The sequence below is a fragment of the Rhinopithecus bieti genome, unplaced genomic scaffold, assembly GCF_001698545.2.
Source record: "Rhinopithecus bieti isolate Rb0 unplaced genomic scaffold, ASM169854v2 scaffold_34281, whole genome shotgun sequence".
NCBI classification, from domain to species: Eukaryota; Metazoa; Chordata; class Mammalia; order Primates; family Cercopithecidae; genus Rhinopithecus; species Rhinopithecus bieti.
The window spans coordinates 929,541-957,490 of record NW_016814762.1 but is presented as its reverse complement, the minus strand read 5'-3'; the positions used below and the strand labels follow the sequence as shown (position 1 = coordinate 957,490).

Below are 27,950 nucleotides of genomic sequence, written 5' to 3'. Positions count from 1 at the left end.
AAATAAAATAAAAGAACTGGGTGCAGTGACTCATGCCTATAATCCCAGTACTTTGGGAGGCCAAGGCAGACAGATCACATGAGGTCAGGAGTTTGACCAGCTTGGCCAACATGGTGAAACCCCATATCTACTAAAATTATAAAAATTAGTCATGCGGCCGGGCGCGGTGGCTCAAGCCTGTAATCCCAGCACTTTGGAAGGCCGAGACGGGCGGATCACGAGGTCAGGAGTTCGAGACCATCCTGGCTAACACAGTGAAACCCCATCTCCACTAAAAAATACAAAAAGCTAGCCAGGTGAGGTGGCTGGAGGCTGTAGTCCCAGCTACTCGGGAGGCTGAGGCAGGAGAATGGCATAAACCCAGGAGGCGGAGCTTGCAGTGAGCTGAGATCTGGCCACTGCACTCCAGCCCTGGCGACAGAGCGAGACTCCGTCTCAGAAAAAAAAAAAAAAAAAATTAGTCATGCATGGTGGTACATCTGTAGTCCCAGCTACTTAGGAGGCTGAGGCACAAGAATAGCTTTAACCCGGGAGGTGGAGGTTGCAGTGAGCCGAGATCACACCACTACACTCCAGCCTGGGCAACAGAGCAAGACTCCATCTCCAAAAAAAAAAAGAAATGAATCCTGTGTTGTTGTTGTTGTTGTTTTTGAGACAGGCTTTTGCCTGTCAGGGTGCAGTGGTGCAATTATGGCTTGCTGCAGTCTCAAATGCCTGGGCTCAAGTGATCCTCTCATGTCACCCTCCCAAGTAGCTGGACCTATAGACACATGCCACCACACCCAGCTAATTTTTTTCTTTTTCTTTTTTTTTTTTTTGAGACAGAGTTTTGCTCTGACACAGGCTGGAATGCAGTGGCACAAACACAGCTCACTGCAGACTCCACCTCCCATGCTCAACCAATCCTCCCACTCAGCCTCCTGAGTAGCTGAGACCACAGGAGTGCACCACCACACCTGGCTATTTTTTGTATCTTTGTAGTGGAGCTAACTACGTTGCCCAGGCTGGTCTTGAACTCCTGGGCTCAAGCTATCCTTCTTCCTTGGCCTCCCAAAGCACTGGGATTACAGGTGTGAGCCACCACACCAAGCCCAATGCTGTTTTTTTTTTTTTTTTGAGAGTCGTGCTCTGTTGCCCAGGAAGGAGTACAGTGGCGCCATCTCGGCTCACTACAACCTCCGCCTCCTGGGTTCAAGTGATTATCCTACCTCAGCCTCCTGAGTAGCTGGGATTACAGGCGTGCACCACCATGCCTGGATAATTTTTTTTTTTTTGAGATGGACTCTAGCTGTCGCCCAGGCTGTAGTGCAGTGGTGTCATCTCGGCTCACTGCAAGCTCTGCCTCCCAGGTTCATGCCATTCTCCTGCCTCAGCCTCCCAAGTAGCTGGGACTACAGGCGCCCGCCACCACACCCGGCTAAGTTTTTTTGTATTTTTAGTAGAGATGGGGTTTCACCATGTTAGCCAGGATGGTCTTGATCTCCTAACCTCGTGATCCACCTGCCTCGGCCTCCCAAAGTGCTGGGATTACAAGCGTGAACCACCACGCCCAGTCACGCCTGGTGAATTTTTGTATTTTTAGTAGAGACAGGGTTTCATCATGTTGGTCAGGCTGGTTTTAAACTCCTGACCTCGTGATCCACCCGCCTCGGTCTCCCAAAGTGCTGGGATTACAGGCGTGAGCCACTGTGCCCAGCCCCAATGCTGTCTTATTAAGTACTTTTGGGCTCTTGTTGATATGATCATAGGATTGTTATTAATCAGCAAATAGCCATTGTCCAAATCTCATAAGGGAAAAAACACATTTGAGTAAACTTACAACTCTGGCTCACAGTGGAACAGCATGGGTTTTCCTTGTGTGACCATGACCCTCGTGAGGAATTAGGAAACACATGGGACACACACTTTGTGGGGCTGGCCCAACACTCCTGTGGGAGTGACTCCAGGGAGGAGAAAGCTGGGATCAATATGGATTATTTGCAGAGACCAAGCGCAACCCAAAGACCTGATGACTAGGGGAGAGCCCTGAGGCTCCCAGGCAGCCTTCTCAGCTGCCACCTTCCGTGGACCAGGCTTTTTCATTTCAACTTTCTTTAGAGCGACATCAACCACCAGGGGGCAGTGTTCCCTCCCGCCGTACCTCCAGGGCCGCCTTCCGGTTTTACCTACCGGGGAAGCAGAGAGCACGGAGCGCCGGGGGAGCACTGCGTTCCAGCCTCCAGCTTCCACTCGCCTCTGCAAGCAAAGGAGGGTAGCCCCATTTTCTCCCGGTAGAAACAGTAGACAGAACACGAGGACTGTTTTTTTTTTTTTGGCGGGGGGGTGTTTTTTTGGTTTTGGTTTTGGTTTTGAGACGGAGCCTCGCTCTGTCGCCCAGGCTGGAGCGCAGTGGCACAATCTTCCCTCACTGTGCAACCTCCGCTTCCCAGGTTCAAGCGATTCTTCTGCCTCAGCCTCCCGAGTAGCTGGGACTACAGGCACGTGTCACCGCACCTGGCTAATTTTTTGCATTTTTAGTAGAGACGAGGTTTCACCGTGTTACCCAGGATGGTCTGGTTCTCCTGACCTCGTGATTTGCTCGCCTTGGCCTCCCAAAGTGCTGGGATTACAGGCGTGAGCCACCGCGTCCGGCCAAGGACTGTTCTTTCGCAAGTCTGAAAAACGGCGGGGCGCGGTGGCTCATGCCTGTAATCCCAGCACTTTGGCAGGCCGAAGTGGGTGGATCACCTGAGGTCAGTTCAAGACCAGCCTGGCCAACATGGTGAAACCCCATCTCTACTAAAAATACAAAAATTAGCTGGGCGTGGTGGCATGCGCCTGTAATTCCAGCTATTAGGGAGGCTGAGGCAGGAGAATCGCTTGAACCCAGGAGGCGGAGGCTGCAGTGAACAGAGATTGTGCCACTGCACTCCAGCCTGGGCGACAGAGCAAGACTCATTCTCAAAAAATAAATAAAGTCTGAAAAACAAGGCCAGCTCACACCTGTAATCCTAACACTTTGGGAGGCCAAAGAAGGAAGATTGCTTGAGACCAGGAGTCTGAGACCAGCCTGGCAACATAGGGAGATTTCATCTCTACAAAAAATATTTTTTAAATTAACCAGGAGTGGTGGTGTGCCCCTGTAGTCCTAGCTACTAGGGAGACTGAGGTGGGAGGATCTCTTGAGCCCGGGAGTTTGAAGTTACTGTGAGGTGTTATCAGGTCACTGCACTCCAGCCTAGGTGACAGAGTAAGACCCTGTCTCTAAGAAAAAAATAAAAAATAAACTCCCAGGTGTCTTCCAGGATTATTTTGTGCTTTTATAAAAATTAGGCTGGGCGCCATGACTTAAGCCTGTAATCCCAGCACTTTGGGAGGACAAGGCAGGAGGATCTCTTGATCTCAGGAGTTCGAGACCAGCCTGGGCAACATGGTGAGACCGCATCTCTCTCTTTTCTTTTTTTTCTTTTGTGAGCAGAGTCTCTGTCGCCCAGACTGGAGTGCAGTCGTGCAATCTCTGCTCACTGTAGCCTCTGCCTCCAGGGTTCAAGTAATTCTTCTGCATTGGCCTCCAGAGTAGCTGGGATTACAGGCGTGGACCACCAGTCCCGACTAATTTTTGTATTTTTAGAAGAGATGGGGTTTCAACATGTTGGCCAGACTGGTCTCAAATTCCTGGCCTCAGGTTATCTGCCTGCCTGGGCCTCCCGAAGTGCTGGGAATCAGGCGTGAGCTGGGTGCGGTGGCTCACACCTGTAATCTCTACTAAAAATACAAAAGAACCGGGCATGGTGGCAGGCACTGGTAATCTCAGCTACTCAGGAGGCTGAGGCAGGAGAATCGCTTGAACTCAAGAGGCAGAGGCTGCAGTGAGCAGAGTTTGCACTACTGCACTCCAGCCTGGGCAACAGAGTGTGACTCCATCTCAAATAAATAAATACATACATACGTATAAACATACATACATAAATAATTACATCCATTTTGATAGTCTTTTTTTTTTTGAGATGGAGTTACACTCTTGTCCCCCCCCCCCGCTGGAGTACAATGGCTCAATCTCAGCTCACTGCAACCTCTGCCTCCCGAGTTCAAGTGATTCTCCTGCCTCAGCCTCCCAAGTAGCTGGGATTACAGGCATGCGCCACCATGCCCAGCTAATTTTTGTATTTTTAGTAGAGATGGAGTTTCACCATGTTGGCCATGTTGGTCTCAAACTCCTGACCTCAAGTGATCTGCCCACCTTGGCCTCAAAGTGCTAAAAGTTGCCCACCTTGGCCTCCCAAACTGCTGGGATTACAGGCATGAGCCACTGGCCAGGCCAGAATGGCTGATCTTTACTGAATTCCTAGCAGGTTCCAGGGTCCATGTAAAGCACACATTATGCTTTCTCTATTTCTTTTTTTTTTCTTCGAGACAGTTTTGCTCGTTGCTCAGGCTGGAGCGCAATGGCGCGATCTCGGTTCACTGCAACCTCCGCCTCCCGGGTTCAAGCAATTCTCTTGCCTCAGCCTCCCGAGTAGTTGGGACTACAAGCACATGCCACCACACCTGGCTTTTTTTTTTTTGGGAAACCGAGTCTCGCTCTGTCACCAGGCTGGAGTGCAATGGCACGATCTCTGCTCACTGCAAACTCCGCGTCCCGGGTTCATGCCATTCTCCCGCCTCAGCCTCCCGAGTAGCTGGGACTAAGGGCACCCACCCCACGCCCAGATAATTTTGTTTTTGTACTTTTAGTAGAGACGGGGTTTCACCACGTTAGCCAGGATGGTCTCGATCTCCTGACCTCATGATCTCGCATTGGCCTCCCAAAGTGCTGGGATTATACGCGTGAGCCACCGCGCCCAGCCTAATTTTTTTTGTATTTTTAGTAGAGACGGGGTTTCACCGTGTTCGCCAGGATGGTCTCGATCTCCTGACCTCGTGTCTGCCCACCTCAGCCTCGGAAAGTGCTGGGAATTACAGGCGTGAGCCACCATGCCCGACTATGCTTTCTCATTGCATCCTCACATCAATACACTGTGACAAAGACTACCATCATCCCTATTTTACAGACGTGAGGACTAAGGCTCAGAGAAGTCTGACATAGCTAATAAGGGACATCTGAGACTTAACCCCAGCCCTCTAACTCAAGAACCCACAGTCTTAATTATGAACCATGTTGAGAGATGTTTGTAAAAAACATCAGGGCTGGCTGGGTGTGGTGGTTCACGCCTGTAATCCCAGCACTTTGGGAGGCCGAGGTGGGTGGATCACGAGGTCAGGAGTTCAAGACCAGCCTGGCCAAGATGGTGAAACCCTGTCTCTACTAAAAATACAAAAATTAGCCGGGCGTGGTGGTGGGTACCTGTAATCCCAGCTACTCGGGAGGCTGAGGCAGAGAATAGCTTGAACCCAGGAGGTGGAGGTTGCAGTGAGCTGAGATCGTACCACTGCACTCCAGCCTGGGGGACAGAGCAAGACTGTCTCAAAAAGAAAAAAAAAAAAAAAAAAGTCAGGACTGGGGGAGGAGGGATGGAGAGAAACATTAGGAAGGGGAGCAATGTTGCCATGGTAACCCCACCTGTCCCTCCCTGCAGACTGGTCAGTTCTCCATGGGTGGGCACCTGTCCCCATGGCCCACATACACCAGTGGCCAGACCATCTTGCAAAATCGAAAACCCTGTTCAGATGACTACCGGAAGCGAGTAGGGTAAGCCAGGGTCAGTCCCATGGTGAGTGGGCTGGCATGGGCCAGGCTTTGGGCCAGGAGACGGCAGGGGCATGTGTTGCCCCAGACTGAGGGCACAAGGGCCCCGTGGGGGTGCTGGCCACATTATCAGCCACCATCCCCTGCAGGAGCTGCCAGCAGCATCCCTGTCGCACTGCCAAGCCCCGGTACTTAGAGGAGCTGGAAAACTACTTACGCAAGGAGCTCCTCCTGCTGGACCTAGGCACAGATTCCACCCAGGAACTAAGGCTGCAGGTCAGAGCCACAGAAGAAACTTGGGGAAGGTGGGGAAAGGGTGGGAAGAAGCTTCACCTATCAGCCAGGCACAGTGGCTCACGCCTGTAATCCCAGCACTTTGGGAGGCCGAGGTGGGTGGATCACCTGAGGTCAGGAGTTCGAGACCAGCCTGGCCAACATGGCAAAACCCCGTCTCTATTAAAAGTACAAAAATTAGCCGGGCATGGTGGTGGGCACCGGTAGTCCCAGCTACTCAGGAGGCTGAGGCAGAAGAATCACTTGAGCCCGGGAGGGAGCAGTTGCAGTGAGACGAGATCACACCACTGCACTCCAACCTGGGCGACAAGAGTGAGTCTCCGTCTCAAAAACAAAAAAAGCCCCACCTACAAGGTGAGCACCTCAGACCTTCAGGGGATACCCACCTCTCCCAGCTCTCCTGGGTCTCCTTCCCTGAACAGAAGCATGAAACATCCTATGAAAATGCCAGTGAGGCTGGGCACAGTGGCTCAGGCTCACGCCTGTAATCGAGCACTTTGGGAGGCTGAGGCAGGAGGATCGCTTGAGGTCAGGAGCTCAAGACCAGCCTGGCCAACATGGTGAAACCCTGCCTCTACTAAAAATACAAAACCTGGAGTGGTGGTGCACACCTGTAGTCCCAACTACTCAGAGGCTGAGGCAGGAGAATCACTTGAACCTGGGAGGCAGAGGTTGCAGTGAGCCAAGATCGTGCCACAGCACTACAGCCTGGGCAACAGAGCGAGACTCTGTCAAAAAAAAAAAAAGAAAAAAGAAGGCCGGGCACGGTGGCCCACACCTGTAATCCCAGCACTTTGGGAGGCCAAGGCGGGCAGATCACCAGGTCAGGAGATCGAGACCATCCTGGGTAACACAGTGAAACCCTATCTTTACTAAAAATACAAAAAATTAGCTGGGCGTGGTGGCGGGCACCTGTAGTCCCAGCTGCTCAGGAGGCTGAGGCAGGAGAATGGCATGAACCCAGGAGGCAGAGCTTGCAGTAAGCTAAGTTTGCGCCACTGCACTCCAGCCTGGGCGACAGAGTGAGACGCTGTCTCAAAAAAAAAAAGAAAGAAAGAAAACGCCAGTGAGCAGGCAAGGCTGCAATGTGGATGTGAAAGTCTCCTGAGGCTAGAGTTTCCTCACCTGAGTCAGGTGGCCTGGATGCTGTGCCCAGTCCCTACAGCTCTGTGATCCCCAGTGCCCAGGTTAGGTCACGGCATCAGTGAATAGAGCCTGATGTTGGCAGTTGGACAAGCAGGGGTCACGCCGTGTTTACCAGCCCAGTGGCAACAACCCCAAGCTTAAGGAACCAGCCCAGATGCATAAGGAGGGAGGGAGGGAGGGAGGGAGAGAGAGATATATAAATATCAGATCCAACCCAGATTCCGGTGTATATTAGGGAGAGAATCACCAAATCTGCTCAAACAAGGATGATGACAGACAATTCCTGCCTTTTGACTTAGTCACTGACTAAAGCATTTACTGAGCACTGGCTGTGTGCAAGTGCAAGGCCCTGGGCTGGGGCCTTACATTCGATCTCCCGAGCAGATAAGGAAGAAGGCATACCACTATGGTGTAGTGGGGCTGGGCTTCAAACTCAGGGCTGACTCTGGAGACTGTGCTAATTTCAGTGAGCAATACTGCCTTCAGAAACCTCCCATGCGTCCAAATGGGACAGGGGACCATACCCCTACTTGCATGTCAGGACGCAAGGGTACAACCTTCAATCTCCTGAATCTACCAGGCTCTAAGATGGGAAGAGGTTACAAGTGAGAGGCCAATGATACTGTGTCCAGAAGGCAAGAGGCTGGCTGCCTGGAGAGCCAGAGAGGGGCTCAGGCACAGAGTGGAGATCTGTCTATGGTCATGGCAGTCCACTAGGCCTCAGACAGCATCAGGACAGGCCTCCAGAGAGCTGCCCCCCAGGCTCCATGGCACTGTGAGGTACCCGGGTGGTGTCTAGGGCATTTACTTGAATATAAGTGACCTGGCAGCCTTACACCGGAATACTACTAAGCCCAGTAAAGAAAAACACAGGGCTGGGCACAGTGGCTCACGCCTGTAATCCCTCCACTTTGGAAGGCCGAGGTGGGTGGATCACGAGGTCAGGAGATTGAGACCATCCTGGCCAACATGGTGAAACCCCATCTCTACTAAAAATACAAAAATTAGCCTAGCATGGTGGCGGGCACCCGTAATCCCAGCTACTCAGGAGGCTGAGGCAGGAGAATCACTTGAACCTGGGAGGCGGAGTTTGCAGTGAGCCAAGATCACACCACTGCACTCCAGCCTGGGTGACAGAGCAAGACTCCATTTCAGGAGAAAAGAAAAAGAAAAATAGTTCCCCCACTAAGGGTGGCAGCTGTGGGCCAGGAGATGATGGGTTCCCTTTTCTTGCCAGCCTTACAGAGAAATCTTTGAGTTCTTCATAGAGGACTTCAAAACGTACAAGCCATTACTATCCTCCATCAAGAATGCATATGAGGGGATGCTGGGTAAGAATGCACCTCCTGCCAGGCACAGTGGCTCACGCCTGTAATCCCAGCACTTTGGGAGGCCAAAGTGGTGGATCACTTGAGGTCAGGAGTTTGAGACCAGCCTGGCCAATATGGTGAAACCCTGTCTCTACTAAAAATGCAAAAAAATTAGCTGTACATGGTGGCACACACCTATAATCTCAGCTACTTGGGAGACTGAGGCAGGAGAATTGCTTGAACCTAGGAGGTGGAGGTTGCAATGAGTTGAGATCACACCACTGCACTCCAGCCTGGGCAAAAGAACAAGACTCCATCGCAAAAAAAAAAAAAAAAAAAAAAAAAAAAGCAAAAATGCAGCTCCCTTCCTTGCCCCAGCCTGGAAGGGTGGAGAAGATCCTATTCGACCTTCTGGCGCTCCACAGCAGGTCTGCGGCAGCTACCCAACTGGGCCTTGAGGTCACCAAGGCCCCTCAGCCATTCTGCACAGACTGTTCCGTTATAGGGCACCCCAGAACACCTGACCACCCCTGTCGTTGAGAAGCACAGTGGGGCAGTCCCTGTTGAAAATGGAGTGAACCCCAGGAGAGAGTGAGCACCTCTGGGAGTCAGCAGGCTCCCCTGCCAGGCTCAGGAGATCCAGGGCATGGTGCAGCTGCAGGACTTAAGGCTGTAGGGGAAAGGACATGGGAGACACCCCGGTCTTCATCTGAACTCTGCCCTTGGTTTAAAATCAAGTGCAGGAAGGCCTGAAACAGGGACCATGGCTTTGAACAAGGCATGCAGAGATTCTTGGGGTTTGCAAGTGACATAGCCACTCACCCATGACTTTAGGGTCTGTCTTCTGGCTGTTTGTTCTCCATGGCCCCAAAGCAGCTCTCCCACCTGTCTCTGCTTAGCCCACCAAAGGGAGAAGATCCGGGCTCTGGAGCCCCTGAAGGCCAAGCTTGTCACTGTGAATGAGGACTGCAATGAGAGGATCCTGGCCATGAGAGCTGAGGAGAAACATGAAATCTCCCTGCTCAAGAAAGAGAAGATGAATTTACTAAAACTCATCGACAAAAAGAATGAGGAGAAGATTTCACTGCAGAGTGAGGTGAATGGAAGTGGTGTGATAACCAAGTCCCCGAATTCCTGCCAACCCCACCACAAGGGTGACCCCCTATCCCGCTCTGCCTTTCTACAGGGAGTGACACACTGAGCCACCACCTTCCCCCCAGAGCCTTGCTAACTCCACCCTCTGCCCTGCTGCTAGGCTCAGCACTTTCCGCAAAGGGGGAAGCAGTGGTACCTTGCCGAATTCTCAGAAATGGCCAATCTCCTTCTTCTTTCACCTTTCCTGTTCGCAGGCCCTGATGGGGCCACCCAGCACCCAGCCCACTCCCTGGGGTGACCAACTGCATACACAGGTTCAAGGGCAGCCCCTGACCACACAGCCACCTTCTCCACAGGTGGCCAAACTGAGGAAGAACTTGGCTGAGGAGTACCTGCACTACCTCAGTGAGCGAGATGCCCGTAAGATACTCATCGCAGACCTGAACGAGCTGCGGTACCAGCGGGAGGACATGTCATTAGCCCAGTCCCCAGGTAAGCCTGAATCGGGTTTCTCTCCTCTCTGCGATGCTGGAGGAGTCTGGTCTCACCCCTAAGCCCCATTCATTCAACATTCCTAAGACCTGCTCATTTCATAACCATTCAGGGGGGAGATGTCCCTGCCTCTCCCAGGGCTGTGTATCTTCTGAGTTGAACTGAGAATTGTAGGAACACAGCTGGTAGCTGAGGCAGACTAGGCTCCTGGTGGGCTGGACAGGCCTGTTACTCAGTTTCCTGGGCTTCTAGACTTTAGCCTGAAACCCTAGGCTGATAGCGCTGTGGGCAAGACCCAGGGAACACCAAACGGGAAGGGCAGAAGGCTTCAGGCAACCCCTGAGAAAGCCAGGGTGACACAGGCTGGTGGGCCCCCTCCCCTGGCAGGCATCTGGGGGGAGGACCCTGTGAAGTTAACCCTGGCTCTTAAGATGACCCGGCAAGACCTGACCCGCACACAGATGGAACTCAACACCATGAAGGCCAACTTTGGAGATGTAGTCCCTAGGAGGGACTTTGAAATGCAGGAGAAGACCAACAAGGATCTTCAGGAGCAGGTGCTGAGGCAGGCAGGGCCAGGAGGGTAGGATGGGTTCTCACAGGTGGGGGGCCAGGACCAATGTCCTTGCCCACAGCTGGACACCCTGAGAGCCAGCTATGAGGAGGTTCGCAAGGAGCATGAGATCCTGATGCAGCTGCACATGAGCACGCTGAAGGAGCGGGACCAGTTCTTCTCTGAGCTACAGGAGATCCAGCGCACTTCCACGCCGAGGCCTGACTGGACCAAATGCGAAGGTGAGGGCGGCCAGCGGGGCCCCAGGTCCTGCTTACATGTGGGCCCGGACTCAAGCTCCCTCTCCCCACATGCAGATGTGGTGGCTGGGGGCCCAGAGCGCTGGCAGATGCTGGCTGAGGGCAAGAACAGCGACCAGCTGGTGGACGTGCTCCTGGAAGAGATTGGCTCGGGGCTGCTGCGGGAGAAAGAATTCTTCCCTGGTCTGGTAGGGGAGGCCCCAGGAGTGGGGCTTGGGCCAGACTCAGAAGAGCCATGCCCTGCTGCTCAGATGAGCTTTTGGGGAACCAACTGGGGCTCTTCCCTGCTTGAGGGTGGGGCCATAGATGGGTCCAGAGATGAGCTGATATCCTCCCTCCTAGGGTTATGAAGAAGCCATCCCTGCTTTTCTTCGGTTTGAAGGCCTCGTGGAGAACAAGAGGCCAAGCAAGAAGGATGTAGTCGACCTCCTCAAGGATGCCTGGAAGGAACGTCTTGCTGAGGAGCAGGTCAGATCTCACCAACCACTCTGGTCCAGCGTGGTCTTCAGATCCAGAGTCCTTTGGAGGTCCAGAGGTGCCAGGGATGAGGGCCAACCAACTGTAAGGCAGGCTGACCGAGCATTTCCTCAATCCCGCAGAAAGAGACATTCCCAGACTTCTTCTTCAATTTCCTGGAGCGTCGCTTTGGGCCCAGTGATGCCATGGCCTGGGCTTACACTATTTTTGAAAATATCAAGATCTTCCACTCCAATGAGGTTATGAGTCAGTTCTATGCAGTCTTGATGGGAAAGGTGAGCTGGGGCCTATTCCCCTTGGGGAGACTGAGAAGGGTCTTTGTCCCTAGCATAGACCAGCTTTGCCCCCACCACTCCCAGGAAGAGCAAGTGAATAATGCTTTTCTCCTTATAGCGGAGTGAGAATGTGTATGTCACCCAGAAGGAGACAGTAGCCCAGCTGCTGAAGGAGATGACAAATGCCGACAGTCAGAATGAGGGGCTACTAACCATGGAGCAGTTCAAGTGAGAGGCTGGTCCAGGCCACTCCCAACTCCTACCCAACTCTTCCTGCATCTGCAGGGAAAAGGGGCACCTGGTGGGAAGGGCCACAGCCTTGGAACTCACTCCCTTTTGAGCACTAGGGAGAGGCACAAGCAGGCCTCAGCAGGTCCCTGTTGGCCCTCACGTCTCCCCTATAGCACTGTCCTCAAGAGTACCTTCCCTCTCAAGACAGAAGAGCAAATCCAGGAGCTGATGGAGGCAGGGGGCTGGCATCCCAGCAGCAGCAATGCAGACTTGCTCAACTACCGCTCACTGTTTATGGAGGTGGGTATGTGGGTCCGGGAACTGGCCTGGCCCCTGCCCCAGCCTTGGTTGGACCCTAGCCAATGTGCCCTCCCTCTGACTTGTGGCCCATCCTAGGATGAGGAGGGCCAGAGTGAGCCTTTTGTGCAAAAGCTCTGGGAACAATACATGGATGAGAAGGATGAGTACTTACAGCAGCTAAAGCAGGAGCTGGGCACAGAACTGTGAGTGACCCTGATCCATAGGCAAGTCCCACAGGCTGGGCCCCTGAAGCCCCTGGGTCTCCCTGTGTACCATGCACCATCCACTGCTCAAGCCCAGCACAGAGGAGGGCACCTGGGACTCTGGGGCATGGAGAGGAGGGGTCAGGGCCTGTCACTCTTTTCCTGTGGGGCAGCTATGAGGAGGTGACTCTGCCCAAGCTGCGAGGGGCCCTGATGACCATCGACCCCAGCCTAGACAAGCAGACTGTGAACACCTACGTGAGCCAGGCCTTCCAGCTCCCTGAGTCAGAACTGCCAGAGGACGGTGACGAGAAGGAAGAAGGCGTGGTGGAAATCCTCCAGACTGCCCTGGAGCGGCTTCAAGTGATTGACATCAGGCGTGTGGGACCTCGAGAGCCAGAGCCTGCAAACTAGGAGCCTGTGGGCAGCCTGCGTGCTCGTCCTGCTAACCCCTAGCTTTTAGTATAAAAGCGTTTGTCTAAACCCATGCCATTCTCCAGACTGTGCTGGGGAGTTGTAGGGGGGAATCAGTCCTTGCCTGGCTGGCCCCAGGACATGCACCAAAATGCAGAATATTCTGTTTATGACACTTTATTGATGCTGGGGGGGTGGGGAGGAGACCTGGAGAAATATGTGGGGGCAAGAGGCCCCAGGTGGGGACAGGGAAAGTGTCGAGGCCTGGCCACTACTGGGCAGGGAAGACAGAGTTGCCACTGTACGCACAGGGGATGAGCAGCTGCCGGTACTCCAGGGGCAGGTGCCGCTCCACTAGCACGTGCAGTGAGACTTGGTCGGTGACCAGGCCCTGCCTGCAGTGGAGGAAAAGAAAGGACAGGCAGAATCAGCGCCAGAGCTCCCCCAGCCAGCACCCTCACACCTTCCGCCCTCTCACCGCCGCATCAGCAGCTCCAGGTCCTCTGGCTTCACAGTCTTGCGGCCAGCATGAGCAGCAAATACCTCCAGGTCATCACAAAGATGCTGGAAATATTTATCTAGGCTGCCAAGAAGGTGGGGATAGAGCAGGCTGAACAGTCTGACCATGACCTAAGGGGTTCCTCTCCCTACCCCATGTGCCCAGGACTCACCACTTCTCCACCATCTCAAGAGCCTTCCTCTCCATGGGCATCTTGGCAAAGAAGCTAAAGAGTTTCACATAGTGGCTCAGTCCAGCCTTGTGGGGATCTTGCCGGGGCCTGGGGCCGGTGGTCCGGGGCCTAGGGGGATGCCTGACCAACAGAGGCTCTGCAGGCTCTGAAGATAAGCTGAGGGCAACAGTGGACAGAGGGAGCTGAACTTGCCTCAGGAGGCCCTTATTCAAGGGCAAGTCTTGCTGGCTCCTGCTGAGGCTGGGGACCATGTGGCCCTTGGCCAGCCAGGACCAGCAGCCCTGACCACCGGCTGAGGGGCAGTTGGGTCAGGGGGCCACAAAGAGGCCAGTCTTTCCCTGGGGCTCTGTTCCTCCACAGTCGACTTGACATCCTAGTTCAGGCTTATCTATATTGGTATCTGCTTGGGTCCATGACCCAAGGCCTTAGAATGGACAGTCTCTTCCCTTACTCTACTGCTGCCTTTCCCGATTCTGCTAATCATCCCCCAGGAATACTTTTCTGACTACAAACCGACCACATACTTTCCCCTTTCCCCTTACCCAGGCTCCTCTAAGCTCTGGAGGCAGGCACCAGGATGGCAGGGGTGCTCTTGGTGAGCTCTCCCCAGCCCAGCTCAGGCTGCCCTGCTAGGTAATCATCTGCATACCCGTAGGATGGGGGAGGACCCTATGCACACAGCGTACCCAATGATCCCTTCCCAAGAGGCCCATGAGGAACGGGGTTGTGGGATCTTACACTGCAGCACCAGGCGGTGGGGCTGGCTCAGGAAACTGATGATGTTGCCTGGCCTGGAGAGACTCAGGGGTGCTGGAGGCCGACTCTGGACTTGCTACAAAGGAAGAAGGGTGGGGTCACAGGAATTCCAGGCCTGACCATCTCACCCAGGCCAGCACAGCCACAGTATTTCTGTCCTGTTTCTGGTGGAACCCATCTAGCTCCAGCCAAGCGGGTGCCCCTCACAGTCTCCCTGAACCCCTAACACCACCAGTGCCCGGAAACACAACCCAGGCAAGGCCTTTCTGTGTGCTGGGGCCTGAACACAGCTGTCACCAGTCACCCCCTGCACTGGGCCTCTTACCTGCCTTGCTAGAGGCATCCTCATCCCCTGAAGATGCTCCTGGCCCCTCGGCCTCAGCAGTCCCCTGGGATCCCTCTGCTTCTGTCACCTGTGTGTGTCCCTTGGGCTCTTCTGCCCTGCTGGGTCCTTGTGCTCCTGTTGCCTCCATTTCACTCACACTCACACCTTCTTCTTCCATCTTTTTCTCTGCCTCTTCAACTCCATCGGGTAAGGGCTCTACTTCATCTTCTCCGGAGACAGCACTGCTGGTGCTCAGGAAGCCCAGAGCAAAGGCATTGACCTCCTCTGCCTCTCCTGCCAGAAACTGGGCTGGTTTCCCAGGGCCTGAGTGAAGGGAAGAGAATACAGGCTGGAGATGCAGCAGGCCAAGGCTGCATAGCTCAGAGAAGGGTAAAGATGGACTAGCAGACCCAGCCCTGCCCAGTGAGGAAAGACAAAGCCAGAGGCAGCACCAGGACATGGATCTGAAGTCTCCTGGCCCAACATGGACTCTGTTCTTAGATGAAGCAGGCAGCCACAGCCAGGGGGCTCTAGGGGCACAGAGGGGCTTGAAGAAGGAAAACAACCATTGTCAACTCTCACCCAAGCTAAGTTTGGCTCCAGGCCATCGGCGCCACACACTCACTATTGTTCTGCAGCCCAGGCCCACTGCTCTGTGTCCTGCGACCTGCAGCCTGCTCAGCGTCTTCAGCCCCAGTGTGAGGCGTGCAGGGCAGGGAGTGGTACACGGGGGAGCCAACTGTGGGCTGAGAGAAGGGCTGGGTGTCCTCCAACACAATGTCTGTGGGCAGAGTAGTAACAGGTTTTGAGGCTGTCACATGGAGATCAGGGGCCAGCTGGCTCTCAGCTTATTCCAGGCCCACTGGCTGCTACTCAGCGTTGCCAGAGCCTGGACAGTGGGCCGCATGAGTTCGCCCTGAGTGGCCTTCAGAGAAAGAAGACAATCTAGTACGTGAGGCCTTATCTCCTACAGCCCTCCTTGCTTACCTTCCTGTTCCTCTGCCTGGCAGTCCCAAGCCCCCACAGCTGCGCGCCCACCAGCTGCCCACTTAAAAAACCTCTTTGCTGCTTGTTCTGCTCCTTCTTCCCAAACTCTCTTCTTACCCTGGTGAACTTGTTTTCGGCAATCAGGCTCCCAGGTCAGCTCAAATTGGCCAGCTGATCCTGAAACCTGGCCCCTTTCAAAAAGTTTTGGCCACCACACCACACCCCTTTCCAACCTCCAGCCCTATAGTTTAAGGATATGGGGCCCTGGGAGACACCGAGAGACCAAGGTAAGGGGCCCCCTGTGGAAAGAAAGCAGAAATTCCTTGTAGACCCACTGACCAGAGTTGCTCGCTGTCCTTGACCCCACCGAGAGGGGTGCAACCCTGACTCAGCATCACCTCCTATCTGTCATGGCAGGGAGAGCTTTCCCCAAAGGCCAGCAGGGGAAAACCTCAACCTTACTTGGAGGAGCCAAGGAAGTATCTCGCAGATCCCGCAAAAAGGCACCCACATCTACAGCTCGGCGGGCGGGAGGTCTGCGGGCCAAGCCAGGCCTCTGAACTGACTGTGGCTGAAGAGGTGTGGCAAAGGTCAGGTTGAGGGAGCTGGTGAGAGGGGGGAGGCACAGAGGAGTCAGGTACCTGAGACCCAATTTGCCCAGAGATCCCTCCATCTGCCCTGCGGCTCTCATCTCTTAGAACAGAGCCAACATGCTGTGAGGCTAAAACTGGCAGGGAGTAGTGTGGCCAGATTCCATCCCAGGCAGCACCTCCCTCCCCAAGCCTCTCCTCCACCCATCCCCAGAACAGCACCTGGTGAGGGAAGAGGCATCAGCATTCCCTTGAGGCTCTGTCAGCAACCAGCAAGATAATGTAAAAGAAGAAAACCACAAAAAAAAAAAAAAAAAAAAGAAGAAAACCATGGTAAGTGATCCAGGCCCGTGAGGGCCCTCTCTCAGGACTCCTCAGCCTCTCCAGAGGACAGGAGGGAGAGGGTAGCAAAAGTGGTGTCCAGGGCCTCACCTCGGGAGAGAGGCAGCCCCTGGTCCACTCCCTGCTGAAACATCGACAGTCGCAGCTTCTGTTTCCTCCTTCCAGGGGCCAGCAGACCTGGAGCCAGGGTTGTGGAGGGCTCGAGCTCAGGAAGTTGCAGCTCCAGGCTGTAAGAATGGAGCTTATCTCAGACAGGCCAGGAAGTCCAATTCTGGCTTTTGCGACCCCCAAGAAACTCCCTGACTAAGCTGCCCACAGCACAGTCCAAGGGGGTGGAGTTCTGTGTACCTGCCACGACTGCTCTCTCTTCTGGAGGGTTGGACCACCTGTGGTGCTGGCACTGGCTTCACTACCGACTCGGGCATCAGGATGGAAGATTCCGGGGCTGCAAAAACACCAGGGAGAGGGTGGGGCTGACAGAACAGGTCACCCTGAATGAAAGATACCACAAGACTGGTGTTGGACTGGTACCTAACTCTGACCGGTAGGCCAGCACTCACTCACCAGTTAGTAGGATGTTCTTCAGCAGCGTCCGAGGTGTCTGTTCCTCCAAGTGCCCCCTGGCCTGAACATGGGTCGATCTGCCAATAGACTATCGGCAAAAGCACCAAGCAACCAGTCTGTCCGTTTGCCTTGAGATTTCCTCAAGGTGGGCTCCAGAGCAGAGTTAGACCTCAACCCCCGTCCCCAAAGCAGCCAGGGCCCTTTGGGGTCAGGGGGCTGGGTACTTACCCTGGCTCCACGGGAACGCCCTTTGGCTATCGTTTTTGTTTGGCCACTCAACCTCCTGGAGGAAGCCCTTTCAAGCAGGGCTCTCTGGGCTCTGCGTAAAGACCAGCAGCACTGAGAATTACAGTGAGGAGGAATAGAGAACATAGAGACATGCCTTCATCTGGGTCTTGGTCTGAAGGCTTTTTCCCTCAGGGCTAGGGACCCAGAAACCACTTGCCCCTACTGTCACCCCTGTTTCCAGCCCTATGTCAGCAGTGTGGATGAAGAAGACCCCTGGGGTACGGGAATAGAGATAGCATATGAGTGAACCAACCAGGAGGGGCTGGGAAAGGCTTCACAGAGATGACTTCAGCATAATCACAAAGGATAAGTAGGGGTTAGCCACACAGACAAGAGGAGCAATTGGAAGAGCATCCATCCCAGACATGAAAGTAACAATCCATGAAGGATATTAAAGTATTTTAAAATCTTTTAAGAACGTGGTACCCCAGACACCTTAGTCTCTGGGTGTTCCCAGGGCGCAGCTCCCACCTCATGGGTGTAAAACCTATAATGAATGGCTTCTCATTCCCTATAAACTCCATTGTCCCAGTCTGGCAGATGTCAACGTATGCATTCTATGCACCATGAGCTCACCACGGCCCTCACCCACCGCCACTCCCACCAAGTCAGGCCAAATTCCCTGCTCCTTAGCAAAGCATCTTCCGGTTGCTGCCTCCCAACTTCTGCCCAGGCTGTCCTCTAGCTCCTTTCCCATTTCCAAGCTGGGGACAGTAAGACGATGCGCAGGAACAGTGGGAACCCTCGGGCAAAAAAAAAAAAAAAGTTCAGGGCAAATGCTTAGGCAAACCCTGGCTGGTTTGAGGAAAGCAGCCTAGAGAACAGAGCATAAGGTGAGATTCTGAGCGCCTATCCTCCATCTCCAGTGGCCGAGCCCCCAAAGACTCGGGATCAGTCAGGTTCTGTGGTCCGGAGGGCCGGCTGCTGGAGCCCTGGGGGCAGGGGCAAAAACCGCTGGCCCGGGCCCGGCTAGAGCAATAGAGCCAGTTCTCAGAGTCCCAGGCCCTGCTCCTCTCTGAGACTTAGTTTCCCTCTCGAACAGAGTCGGCCCTGGGTCCCACCCAGACCCCACTCCCCAGTCCCTCTGGTTGCTCAAGTACTCGGGGAGTCCCCCACATACCCAGACCGAGCACTCCGGGGTCGCCGCGGGGTGCGGGGGTCCGCTGTATCCAGCACGCGTCGCAGCAGAGTGCGCGGCGTGGGGTCGCCGTCAGGGTTGTGGTCAGCCATCGTCTCGGCCTCGGGCCCTCCAAACCGCCCAGCCAGCAGCGGTGTCCGCCTTCCCGCCGCCACAGTTAAGGTAACTCTCGCGATGCTCCCGCACAGCCCCACGGGAATTGTAGTTCTCGCCCTATCCCAGCTCGCGGGGTGTACGGTGATGGTTGCAAACTCGGTCTGCTTTGGAGGCAGCCTCGCTGCGGGTAAACCTCGGTTAATGTAATGAAAGCAGCCCAAGTCTTGGCTTCTTCATCTGTAAATTGAGGTTGATACCCAGCTAATAAGGAGCTTGTAATGATTCAAGGAGTTAATGTTTAACTCATAGAGTCTAAAACACGGTAAGCCAGGGCATTGGTAACTAGCAATTGCTATTATTAGAAGGCTCTCTCATTCCCATTTCTCTCTCCGAAGATGAGGAGAGACGCTTGGGCCAGGAAAAAGAATTTTATCCTACATACGACCTGGTTAGATTTGCTTTTGCAGGCTAGGCGGTGGCTCATGCCTGTAATTCCAATACTTTAGGACACCGAGGCATGAGGATAGCTTGAGCTCAGGAGTTCGAGAGCAGCCTGGGCAACATAGTGAGACCCCCCCCCCCACCCCCTAGTCTCTACAAAAAATAAAAATAAATTAGTCAGGCATGGTGGTGCGCGCCTGTAGTCCCAGCTAATTGGGAGCCTGAGGCAGGAGCATTGCTTGAGCCCAGGAGTTCAAGACTTCAGTGAGTCGTGATCGCACTCCAGTCTGGGCAACAGAGAGAGACCCTGTCTCAAAAAACAATAAAAACATTTTGAAAAGATCTGCATTTGCAAATCTGTCTATAGGGCCTATCTCTATCAGAAGAGACCAGGAAGCTCCAAGGCTAATAGGCTGTTTGTGATCCAGCACTGCTGTTATGATCTCCAAACATGAGCAATTTTGAGATGAATTCTGGCTCTCAAAAGTTCTATTAATGTTTTTCCCATTACCACATCTAGGAAAATAAATAAATAAATAAAAATTGGGTTTTCTTTTGAGACAGAGTTTTGCTCTTGTTGCCCAGGCTGGAGTGCAATGGCCCAATCTCGGCTCGCCGCAACCTCCACCTCCCAGGTTCAAGCAATTCTTCTGCCTCAGCCTCCCGAGTAACTGGGATTACAGGCATGCACCACCACACCCGGTTAATTTTGTTTTTTTAGTAGAGATGGGTTTTTCTCCATGTTGGTCAGGCTGGTCTCAAACTCCTGATCTCAGGTGATCTGCCTGCCTCGGCCTCCCAAAGTGCTGGGATTACAGGCGTGAGCCACTGGACCCAGCCAATAAAAATTGTTAATGCTAGAGATGCTGACCATATTCTGTTAGTGTTTTCCTCCGTATTTTTCACTGACTGACAATCCCCTCACCTTAAGTTTTCATGGCAACTGAATTAGAACTTGGTTTCTGAGTATTTCGTGGAGTTCCCTTTCCCAAAATCTGCACCAAGATCAAGTGTAAATTATCAGATACCTCACACAGGCATGGGCATATTTGTGCTTGTGTTAAAAAAAACTGAGCCAAGAAGTCCAGGCATGGTGGCTCATGCCTGTAATCCCAGCACTTTGGGAGGGTGAGGCGGGCGGATCACTTGAGGTCAGGAGTTCAAGACTAGTCTGGCCAAGATGGTAAAACCCCGTCTCTACTAAAAACATAAAAATTAGCCGGGTGTAGTGGCATACACCTATAATTCCAGCTACTCTGGAAGCTGAGGCAGGAGAATCGCTTGAACCCTGGGAGGCAGAGGTTGTTGAGATCCGGCCACAATACTCCAGCCTGGGCAACTAAGCAAGACTGCATCTCGAAAAAAAAAAAAAAAGCAAAAAATTAGATTATTGCTTCTCAAAATAAGAGAACTGTAGAGAAAAAGCTATCAATATTCCTTGTCATTTAGATCCGATATCTGTGTTATGACTCAATTTGCTATCCTTTTGCAGACATATGTCCATGGTTACTACCTAAATGCAGATGTTTTTTGTTTTTTGTGTTTTTGAAATGTTCTCCTGCCTCAGTCTCCTGAGCAGCTGGGATTACAGGCAGACACCACCATGCCCAGCTAATTTTTGTATTTTTAGTAGAGACGGGGTTTCACCATTTTGGTCAGACTGGTCTCGAACTCCTCATGATCCGCCCACCTCAGCCTCCAAAGTGCTGGGATTACAGGCATAAGCCATGGTGCCTGGTCTGCAGTTTTGTTTTTGTTTTTGTTTTTTTTGAGACGGAGTCTGGCTCTGTCGCCCAGGCTGGTGTGCAGTGGCCAATCTCAGCTCACTGCAAGCTCCGCCTCCCGGGTTTACGCCATTCTCCTGCCTCAGCCTCCCTAGTAGCTGGGACTACAGGCGCCCGCCACCTCGCCCGGCTAGTTTTTATTTTGGTATTTTTTAGTAGAGACGGGGTTTCACCGTGTTAGCCAGGATGGTCTCGATCTCCTGACCTCGTGATCCGTCCGCCTCGGCCTCCCAAAGTGCTGGGATTACAGGCTTGAGCCACCGCGCTCGGCCGCTGTTTTTGTTTTTTAAGACAGAGTCTCACTCTGTTGTCTGGGATGGAGTGAAGTGGCACAATCTCAGCTCACTGCAACCTCTGCCTCCCAGTTTCAAGCAATTCTCCCTGCCTCAGCCTCCCAAGTAGCTGGGATTACAGGTGCCTGCCACCACACCAGGCTAATTTTTTGTATTTTTAGTAGAGACAGGGTTTCACCATGTTGGCCAGGATGGTCTCAACCTCCTGACCTCGTGAGTCGCCTGCCTCAGCCTCCCAAAGTGCTAGGATTACAGGCGTGAGCCACCACACACGGCCCCAGCCTGCAGTTTTAAATTATTTATTCATTTTCTGGTGAAACCGTGAACTACTGAATAATATGGAAAAAAACAAACTTTTTTTTTTGAGATGGGGTCTCGCTTTATTGCCCAGGCTGGAGTGTAGTGGTGCGATCTCAGCTCACTGCAACCTCTGCCTCCTGGGTTCAAGCAATTCTCCCTGCCTCAGCCTCCCAAGTAGCTGGGATTACAGGTGCCCACTACCACCCCTGGCTAATCTTTTTTTTTTTCTTTTTTTGAGACGGAGTTTTGCTCTTGTTGCCCAGGCTGGGGTGCAATGGCGTGATCTCAGGTAACCGCAACCTCCGCCTCCTGGGTTCAAGTGATTCTCCTGCCTTAGCCTCCCAAGTAGCTGTGATTACATGCATGTGCCACCACACCTGGCTAATTTTGTATTTTTAGTAGTGATGGGGTTTCTCCATGTTGGTCAGGCTGGTCTTGAGCTCCCGACCTCAGGTGATCCACCTGCCNCACGGCCCCAGCCTGCAGTTTTAAATTATTTATTCATTTTCTGGTGAAACCGTGAACTACTGAATAATATGGAAAAAAACAAACTTTTTTTTTTGAGATGGGGTCTCGCTTTATTGCCCAGGCTGGAGTGTAGTGGTGCGATCTCAGCTCACTGCAACCTCTGCCTCCTGGGTTCAAGCAATTCTCCCTGCCTCAGCCTCCCAAGTAGCTGGGATTACAGGTGCCCACTACCACCCCTGGCTAATCTTTTTTTTTTTTCTTTTTTTGAGACGGAGTTTTGCTCTTGTTGCCCAGGCTGGGGTGCAATGGCGTGATCTCAGGTAACCGCAACCTCCGCCTCCTGGGTTCAAGTGATTCTCCTGCCTTAGCCTCCCAAGTAGCTGGGATTACATGCATGTGCCACCACACCTGGCTAATTTTGTATTTTTAGTAGTGATGGGGTTTCTCCATGTTGGTCAGGCTGGTCTTGAGCTCCCGACCTCAGGTGATCCACCTGCCTCAGGCTCCCAAAGTGCTGGGATTACAAGCGTGAGCCACCCTGCCCAGCCTAATTTTTTTTTTTTTTTTTTGACACAGAGTCCCGCTCTGTCGCCCAGGCTGGAGTGCAGTAGTGCAATCTCGGCTCACTGCAAGCTCCACCTCCCAGGTTCACACCATTCTCCTGCCTCACCCTCCCGAGTAGCTGGGACTACAGGCACCCACTACCACGCCCGGCTAATCTTTTGTATTTTTAGTACAGACGGGGTTTCACCGTGTTAGCCAGGATGATCTCAATCTCCTGACCTCGTGATCCACCCGCCTCGGCCTCCCAAAGTGTTGGGATTACAGGCGTGAACCACTGCGAAATTTTTTGTATTTTTAGTAGAGATGGGATTTCGCTATGTTGGCCAGGCTGGTCTCCAACTCCTAACCTCAGGTGATCCGCCCTCCTTGGCCTCCCAAAGTGCTGGGATTACAGGCGTGAGCCACCGCGCCAAGGCTTTTTTTTTTTTTTTCTTGAGACAGGGTCTCGCTCTGTCACCCATGCTGAAGTGCAATGGTGGGATCACAGCTCACTGCAGATCTCAACCTTCTGAACTCAAGCCACCCTCCCACCTCAGCCTTCTGAGTAGTTGAAATTACCAGAGTAAGCCACCATGCCCAGCTAATTATTGTATTTTATGTACAGGCGGAGTTTCGCCATGTTGCCCAGGCTGGTCAAACATGTTTCAAAAAAAATTAAAACATGAGCTTTGGCTGGGCGTGGTGGCTCACGCAGGAGAATCACTTGAACTCGGAGGGTGGAGGTTGCGGTGAGCCAAGATCGCACTCCAGCCTGGGCGACAGAGTGAGACTCCGTCTCAAAAACAAATAAACCAACCATGAGCTTCATTCTTTGCATAGCAGTATTCTGTTTGTTCACATAATTAAATATTATAATTACTTGTTTTAAAAAAATTACTGGGATGAAGTGAGGCAGGGAGGAGTAAAGGAGAATGGCAGGGCTAAACTAATGTGGGGTCTTGCAGGCTCTGGGAAAGAGTCTGGACATTATTATTATTTTTTTTTTGAGATGGAGTTTCGCCCTTGTTGCCCAGGCTGGAGTGCAATGGCACCATCTTGACTCAAGGCAACTTCTGCCTCCTGGGTTCAAGCAATTGTCCTGCCTCAGCCTCCCAAGTAGCTGGGATAACAGGCATGTGCCACCACGCCTGGCTAATTTTGTAATTTTAGTAGAGACAGGGTTTCTCCGTGTTGGTCTTGAACTCCTGACCTCAGGTGATCCGCCCACCTCAATCTCCCAAAGTGCTGGGATTACAGGCGTGAGCCACCATGCCCGGTGAGTCTGGACATTATTCTAAATGGAATAGGAAGCCACTGGAGGAATTTAAGCAGAGGTATGACATATCAGATTTTATTTGGCAGCCATGTGAAGAAAAAATTGCAGGAGAGGCAAGATTGGAGGCAGGGAGACATGCGACGAGGTTCTTGCCTTTCTCCAGGGGTGATTAAGACAGAGAATGAGCTGGGCAGTGGAGGTGAGGAGAAAGCCATGCATTCCAGATATGCTTTGAGTTAGAAGATTAAGTGTAGATGACAGGTGATTTTATGTACTGGAAATTAGACTTTCATTGGGCATAATTTTAATATTCTGTGCATAAAGAAATTACATCAATTTGGCCTCTCACCACTTTTTGAGCAAGGTGAGTCCTGAAACAGGTAGAGTTTGAACCATAACAGTTACAATGATCTTTTGCTGAATTTTATCACTATTACACACGTTTTATAAAAATTTAAACATGGCCAGGCACGGTGGCTCATGCCCGTAATCCCAGCACTTTGGGAGGCCAAGGCAGGCTGATCACCTGAGGTCAGGAGTTCGAGACCAGCCTGGACAACATGAAACCCCATCTTTACTAAAATCACAAAAATTAGCCAGGCATGGTGCACATGCCTGTAGTCCCAGCTACTTGGGAGACTGAGGCAGGAGAATGGCTTGAACCCAGAAGATGAAGGTTGCTGTGAGCCGAGATCGTGCCATTGCACTCCAGCCTATGTGACAGAGCGAGAGTCTGTCTCAAAGTCAGGAGTTCGAGACCAGCCTGGACAACATGAAACCCCATCTTTACTAAAATCACAAAAATTAGCCAGGCATGGTGCACATGCCTGTAGTCCCAGCTACTTGGGAGACTGAGGCAGGAGAATGGCTTGAACCCAGAAGATGAAGGTTGCTGTGAGCCGAGATCGTGCCATTGCACTCCAGCCTATGTGACAGAGCGAGAGTCTGTCTAAAAAAAAAAAAAAAAAAAAAAGGCTAAGTGTGGTGGCTCACACCTGTAATTCCAGCATTTTGGGAGGCTGAGGCAGAATTGTTGAATCCGGGAAGCGGAGGTTGCAGTGAGCCTATATTCTGCCACTTCACTCCAGCCTGACCAAGAACAAAACTCCACCAAAAAAAAAAAAAAAAAAAAACCACAAAACAAAAATTAGCTGGGCGTGGTGGTGCACGCCTGTAATCCCAGCTACCTGGGAGGCTAAGGCAGGAGAATTGCTTGAACCCAGGAGGCAGAGGTTGCAGTGAGCCAAGATTGCACCACTGCACTCCAGCCTGGGCAAGAGAGTGAGACATCCTCTAAGAAAAATAAAAATAAAAATTAAATAAATAAATAGGCTGGGCGCGGTGGCTCACGCCTGTAATCCCAGAACTTTGGGAGGCCAAGGTGGGTGGATCACGTGAGGTCAGGAGTTCGAGACCAGCCAGTCTAACATGGTGAAACCCTGTCTCTACTAAAAATACACAAAATTAGCTGTGCGTGGTGCCCGGCGCCTGTAATCCAAGCTACTTGGGAGGCTGAGGCAGGAGACTCTTCAACCCAGGAGGTGGAGGTTGCAGTGAGCCGAGATCACACCACTACACTCCAGCCTGAGCAACAAGAACGAAACTCCATCTCAAATAAATAAATACATAAACAAACATGTAATATGTGTGTTCATGTTTATACTGTTATATAAATGATTCACCCAAATGAATGCGTATCTTTTACCAGGGGCTACACATAGTAGAGAACGCATTTCTGGATTTTTTCTGCATTCGTGGATTTATATTTTTAGTAGAGATGGAGTTTCATAATGTCGGCCAGAGTGGTCTCGAACTCCTGACCTCAAGTAATCCGCCTGCCTTGGCCTCCCAAAGTGCTGGGATTACAGTCCTGAGCCACCAAGCACAGCCTTTTTTTTTTTTTTTTTTTTTTTGAGACAGAGTCTCGCACTGTCACCTGGGCTGGAGTGCAGTGGTGTGATCTCGGCTCACTGCAACCTCGACCTCCTAGGTTCAAGCGATTCTACTGCCTCAGCCTCTTGAGTAGCTGGGATTACAGGTGCCCGAGACAACACCCGGCTAATTTTTTTGTATTTTTAGTAGAGACGGGATTTCACTATATCAGCCAGGCTGGTCTCGAATTCCTGACCTTGTGATCCGCCCGCCACGGCCTCCTAAAATGCTGGGATTACAGATGTGAGCCACCGCGTCCGCCCCTATTTTGTTTTTATGTCAAATACTATAATTAGAAATAATGTATATTAGGTTTCCATTTTATGCCTGTGACCTGCTACCAGGAGAGAAAAAATGAGGAGAGTTAGGTGAAAGGGTAAAGAAAGACAAGAAAAATTGGGAGGAGACCAAGATCATGTCTTTTGTGGGAATATGGATGGAGCTGAGGGCCATTATCCTTATCAAACTAATGCAGGAACAGAAAACCAAATACCACATATTCTCACAAGTGTGAGTTAAATGATGAGAACTCATGAACACAAAGAAGGGAACAACAGACACTGGGGTCTACTTGAGGGGGGGGGTGGGAGGAGAGAGAGGAGCAGAAAAGATAACTATTGGGTACTGGGCTTAATACCTGGGTGATGAAATAATCTGTACAACAAATCGCAGTGACACGACTTCACCTATGCAATAAATCTTCACACGTACCCCCGAACCAAAAATAAAAGTTTTTAAAAAATTGGGAGAAGGAAGAACTCGGCAGAGGAGGGCTAGTTTGCAGGTAATTCCCCTGAAGGACTGCCTGGCTCCTCCCTGGCTTTCCACAACATTTTGTGTTCTTTAAAACATTTTCCCCGGCTAGGCGCTGTGATCCTAGCTCATGCCTGTAATCCTAGCACTTTGGGAGGCCGAGGCTGGAGGATTGCCTGAGCTTAGGAGTTCGAGACCAGCCTGGGAAATATGGTGAAACCCCTTCTCTACTGGAAAAAAAAAAAAATTAGCCGGGCATGGCGGCGTGCGCCTGTCGTCCCAGCTACTCGGGAGGCTGAGGCAGAAGAATTGCTTGAACCCAGGAGGCGGACGTTGCTGTGAGCCGAGATCTCACCACTGCACTCCAACCTGGCGACATAGTGAGACTCCTTTACACACACAAAAATATTTGCCTCAAAGAAGTTGAGGTAGGGGGGACGTGCATTGTTACAATGCAAATCCTTTCGCATTAAATCCTTTAATAGCTCTCAGTGTGGCCTGCAGACTAAAACCCCAAATCCTTAACGTGTCCCAGTTTGGTATTTTCCTACGCTTGGTCGACCCGGCCCACCCGCTTCCCGGTTCTTTAAGGGCGGAGCCTAGCTCTTTTCTGCCATGTGGCCTTACAGACTGGTTCCCGGGACAAGAACTGGGTACTTCTCCCTACCCAAGCTTTCGTTCGTTTTTTATTCCTGGCCACCCCCTCCCCCTCTCCCATTTCTCTGCTCTCCTGTTCATTCCTTTAGAGCGATTACTTTCTGTGACATCCATTCGCGTCCATTCAGACATATTATCCAAAAGACAGACGCTCATCCGTCTAGGCAGTCAGGCTCCAAGAGAGGAGCCCAGTCGGTCTGACTCCCGGAAACTCCGTGCACTGGGTCAGCCACATAGTAGGCGTCTACTGGAGACTTTGTTTAGGTCAGTGAGTCAACGCAGGCAGCAGCTGAATCAGGAGAGAGTCCCCAACGCAGACAAAGGGGCTCCTGAGACCCTTCGGGGCGCCGAGGCCCAGGTTTCGTCTCCCTCTGCTGCAGCAATGCCGTCGACTCAAAGGCGCTCAGAGCTGGGGAACTGGTTCTAGCAAACAGCACAATCTCGCCCGAATCCTGGTCCGCAGTAACTCGATCTTTCCCTTAGGCGGCGCTTCTAGTCGCAGGCGCCCAGTTCAGCGCGAGGCATCACGGGATTTGTAGTCTCCGTAGGCATATACCCACCACGCTTGCGCACCGGTGAGGCGCGCACCGCCCCGCTCCACGCCCCTTTCAGGATTCGGGTCCTCGTAAGGAGCAGTCCAGGCGACAGCGTTCCAACCTAATAAGCCTCTCTCGCCCGCCGGGGACAAGCCGGGCTGGAGAAAGAATCTGCTCTTCGGAGGCTGGCGCAGTGCCTTGGAAGGCGGCCAGAATCCCCACACACACCCGCCCCGGAAGTGAGCGGCTCCTGGCGCAGGGCATTGTGGGGGGCGTAGTCTCTTTCTCAGGCGGTCCTTCGCGGCGTCCCCGGGGCCGACTCCCGAGCGCAGGCGGGCAGCCAGGCGGGCGGCGCGGCGCGGGCCGGCAGGAAGCGTATTCTGGGCACGGGGCGCCGGGCGGGCCGGCTGCGCCGAGCGGCAGTGGTGGGATACCACCCAAGGGCTCGCGCGGCGCCGCCCGTCGAGGGGCGGG

At 52.6% G+C, this 27,950-nt stretch overlaps 3 protein-coding genes across 11 annotated transcripts in view; 2 read left to right on the top strand and 1 right to left on the bottom strand.

Moving 5' to 3' along the window:
- The window catches only part of TSNAXIP1 (translin associated factor X interacting protein 1), a 22,929-nt gene extending 10,141 nt beyond the window's left edge, over window positions 1-12,788 (top strand). For 2 of the 8 annotated variants that reach the window (XM_017852200.1, XM_017852203.1), the window contains 14 exons: window positions 5,556-5,668; window positions 5,815-5,941; window positions 8,343-8,436; window positions 9,315-9,511; window positions 9,867-10,002; window positions 10,390-10,559; window positions 10,638-10,797; window positions 10,873-11,003; window positions 11,158-11,283; window positions 11,415-11,567; window positions 11,686-11,795; window positions 11,972-12,098; window positions 12,195-12,301; window positions 12,475-12,788. In XM_017852200.1, coding sequence (XP_017707689.1) covers window positions 5,556-5,668; window positions 5,815-5,941; window positions 8,343-8,436; window positions 9,315-9,511; window positions 9,867-10,002; window positions 10,390-10,559; window positions 10,638-10,797; window positions 10,873-11,003; window positions 11,158-11,283; window positions 11,415-11,567; window positions 11,686-11,795; window positions 11,972-12,098; window positions 12,195-12,301; window positions 12,475-12,715 — 1,992 coding nt within the window. In that variant the 3' untranslated portion in view covers window positions 12,716-12,788. Of the gene's footprint in view, window positions 1-2,097; window positions 2,271-4,897; window positions 5,033-5,555; window positions 5,669-5,814; window positions 5,942-8,342; window positions 8,437-9,314; window positions 9,512-9,866; window positions 10,003-10,389; window positions 10,560-10,637; window positions 10,798-10,872; window positions 11,004-11,157; window positions 11,284-11,414; window positions 11,568-11,685; window positions 11,796-11,971; window positions 12,099-12,194; window positions 12,302-12,474 lie in introns of those variants that run through there. The other 6 variants (XM_017852204.1, XM_017852202.1, XR_001881507.1 and 3 more) reach the window with 6 other exon arrangements.
- Window positions 12,789-12,876: 88 nt separating this feature from the next.
- Window positions 12,877-18,725, bottom strand: CENPT (centromere protein T). Of its 2 annotated transcripts, XM_017852219.1 has the most exons (13): window positions 18,380-18,725; window positions 17,200-17,290; window positions 16,972-17,059; window positions 16,756-16,852; window positions 16,498-16,634; window positions 16,288-16,324; window positions 15,938-16,080; window positions 15,114-15,269; window positions 14,489-14,812; window positions 14,146-14,239; window positions 13,387-13,563; window positions 13,194-13,298; window positions 12,877-13,110 (listed from the first exon to the last, which is right to left on the bottom strand). In XM_017852219.1, exons 1-13 carry the CDS (start codon window positions 18,487-18,489, stop codon window positions 12,987-12,989), a joined length of 1,683 nt encoding a protein of 560 aa, XP_017707708.1. In that variant the 5' UTR covers window positions 18,490-18,725; the 3' UTR covers window positions 12,877-12,986. The 2 variants fall into 2 exon arrangements, with proteins under 2 accessions (XP_017707708.1, XP_017707710.1); XM_017852221.1 differs by lacking the exon at window positions 15,114-15,269.
- An 8,304-nt stretch (window positions 18,726-27,029) lies between these two features.
- The window catches only part of THAP11 (THAP domain containing 11), a 2,624-nt gene continuing 1,703 nt past the window's right edge, over window positions 27,030-27,950 (top strand). The window contains exon 1 of the mRNA XM_017852266.1: window positions 27,030-27,950. This exon is cut by the window's right edge and continues 1,328 nt beyond it. The gene's annotated coding sequence lies outside the window, so the exon portion shown is untranslated.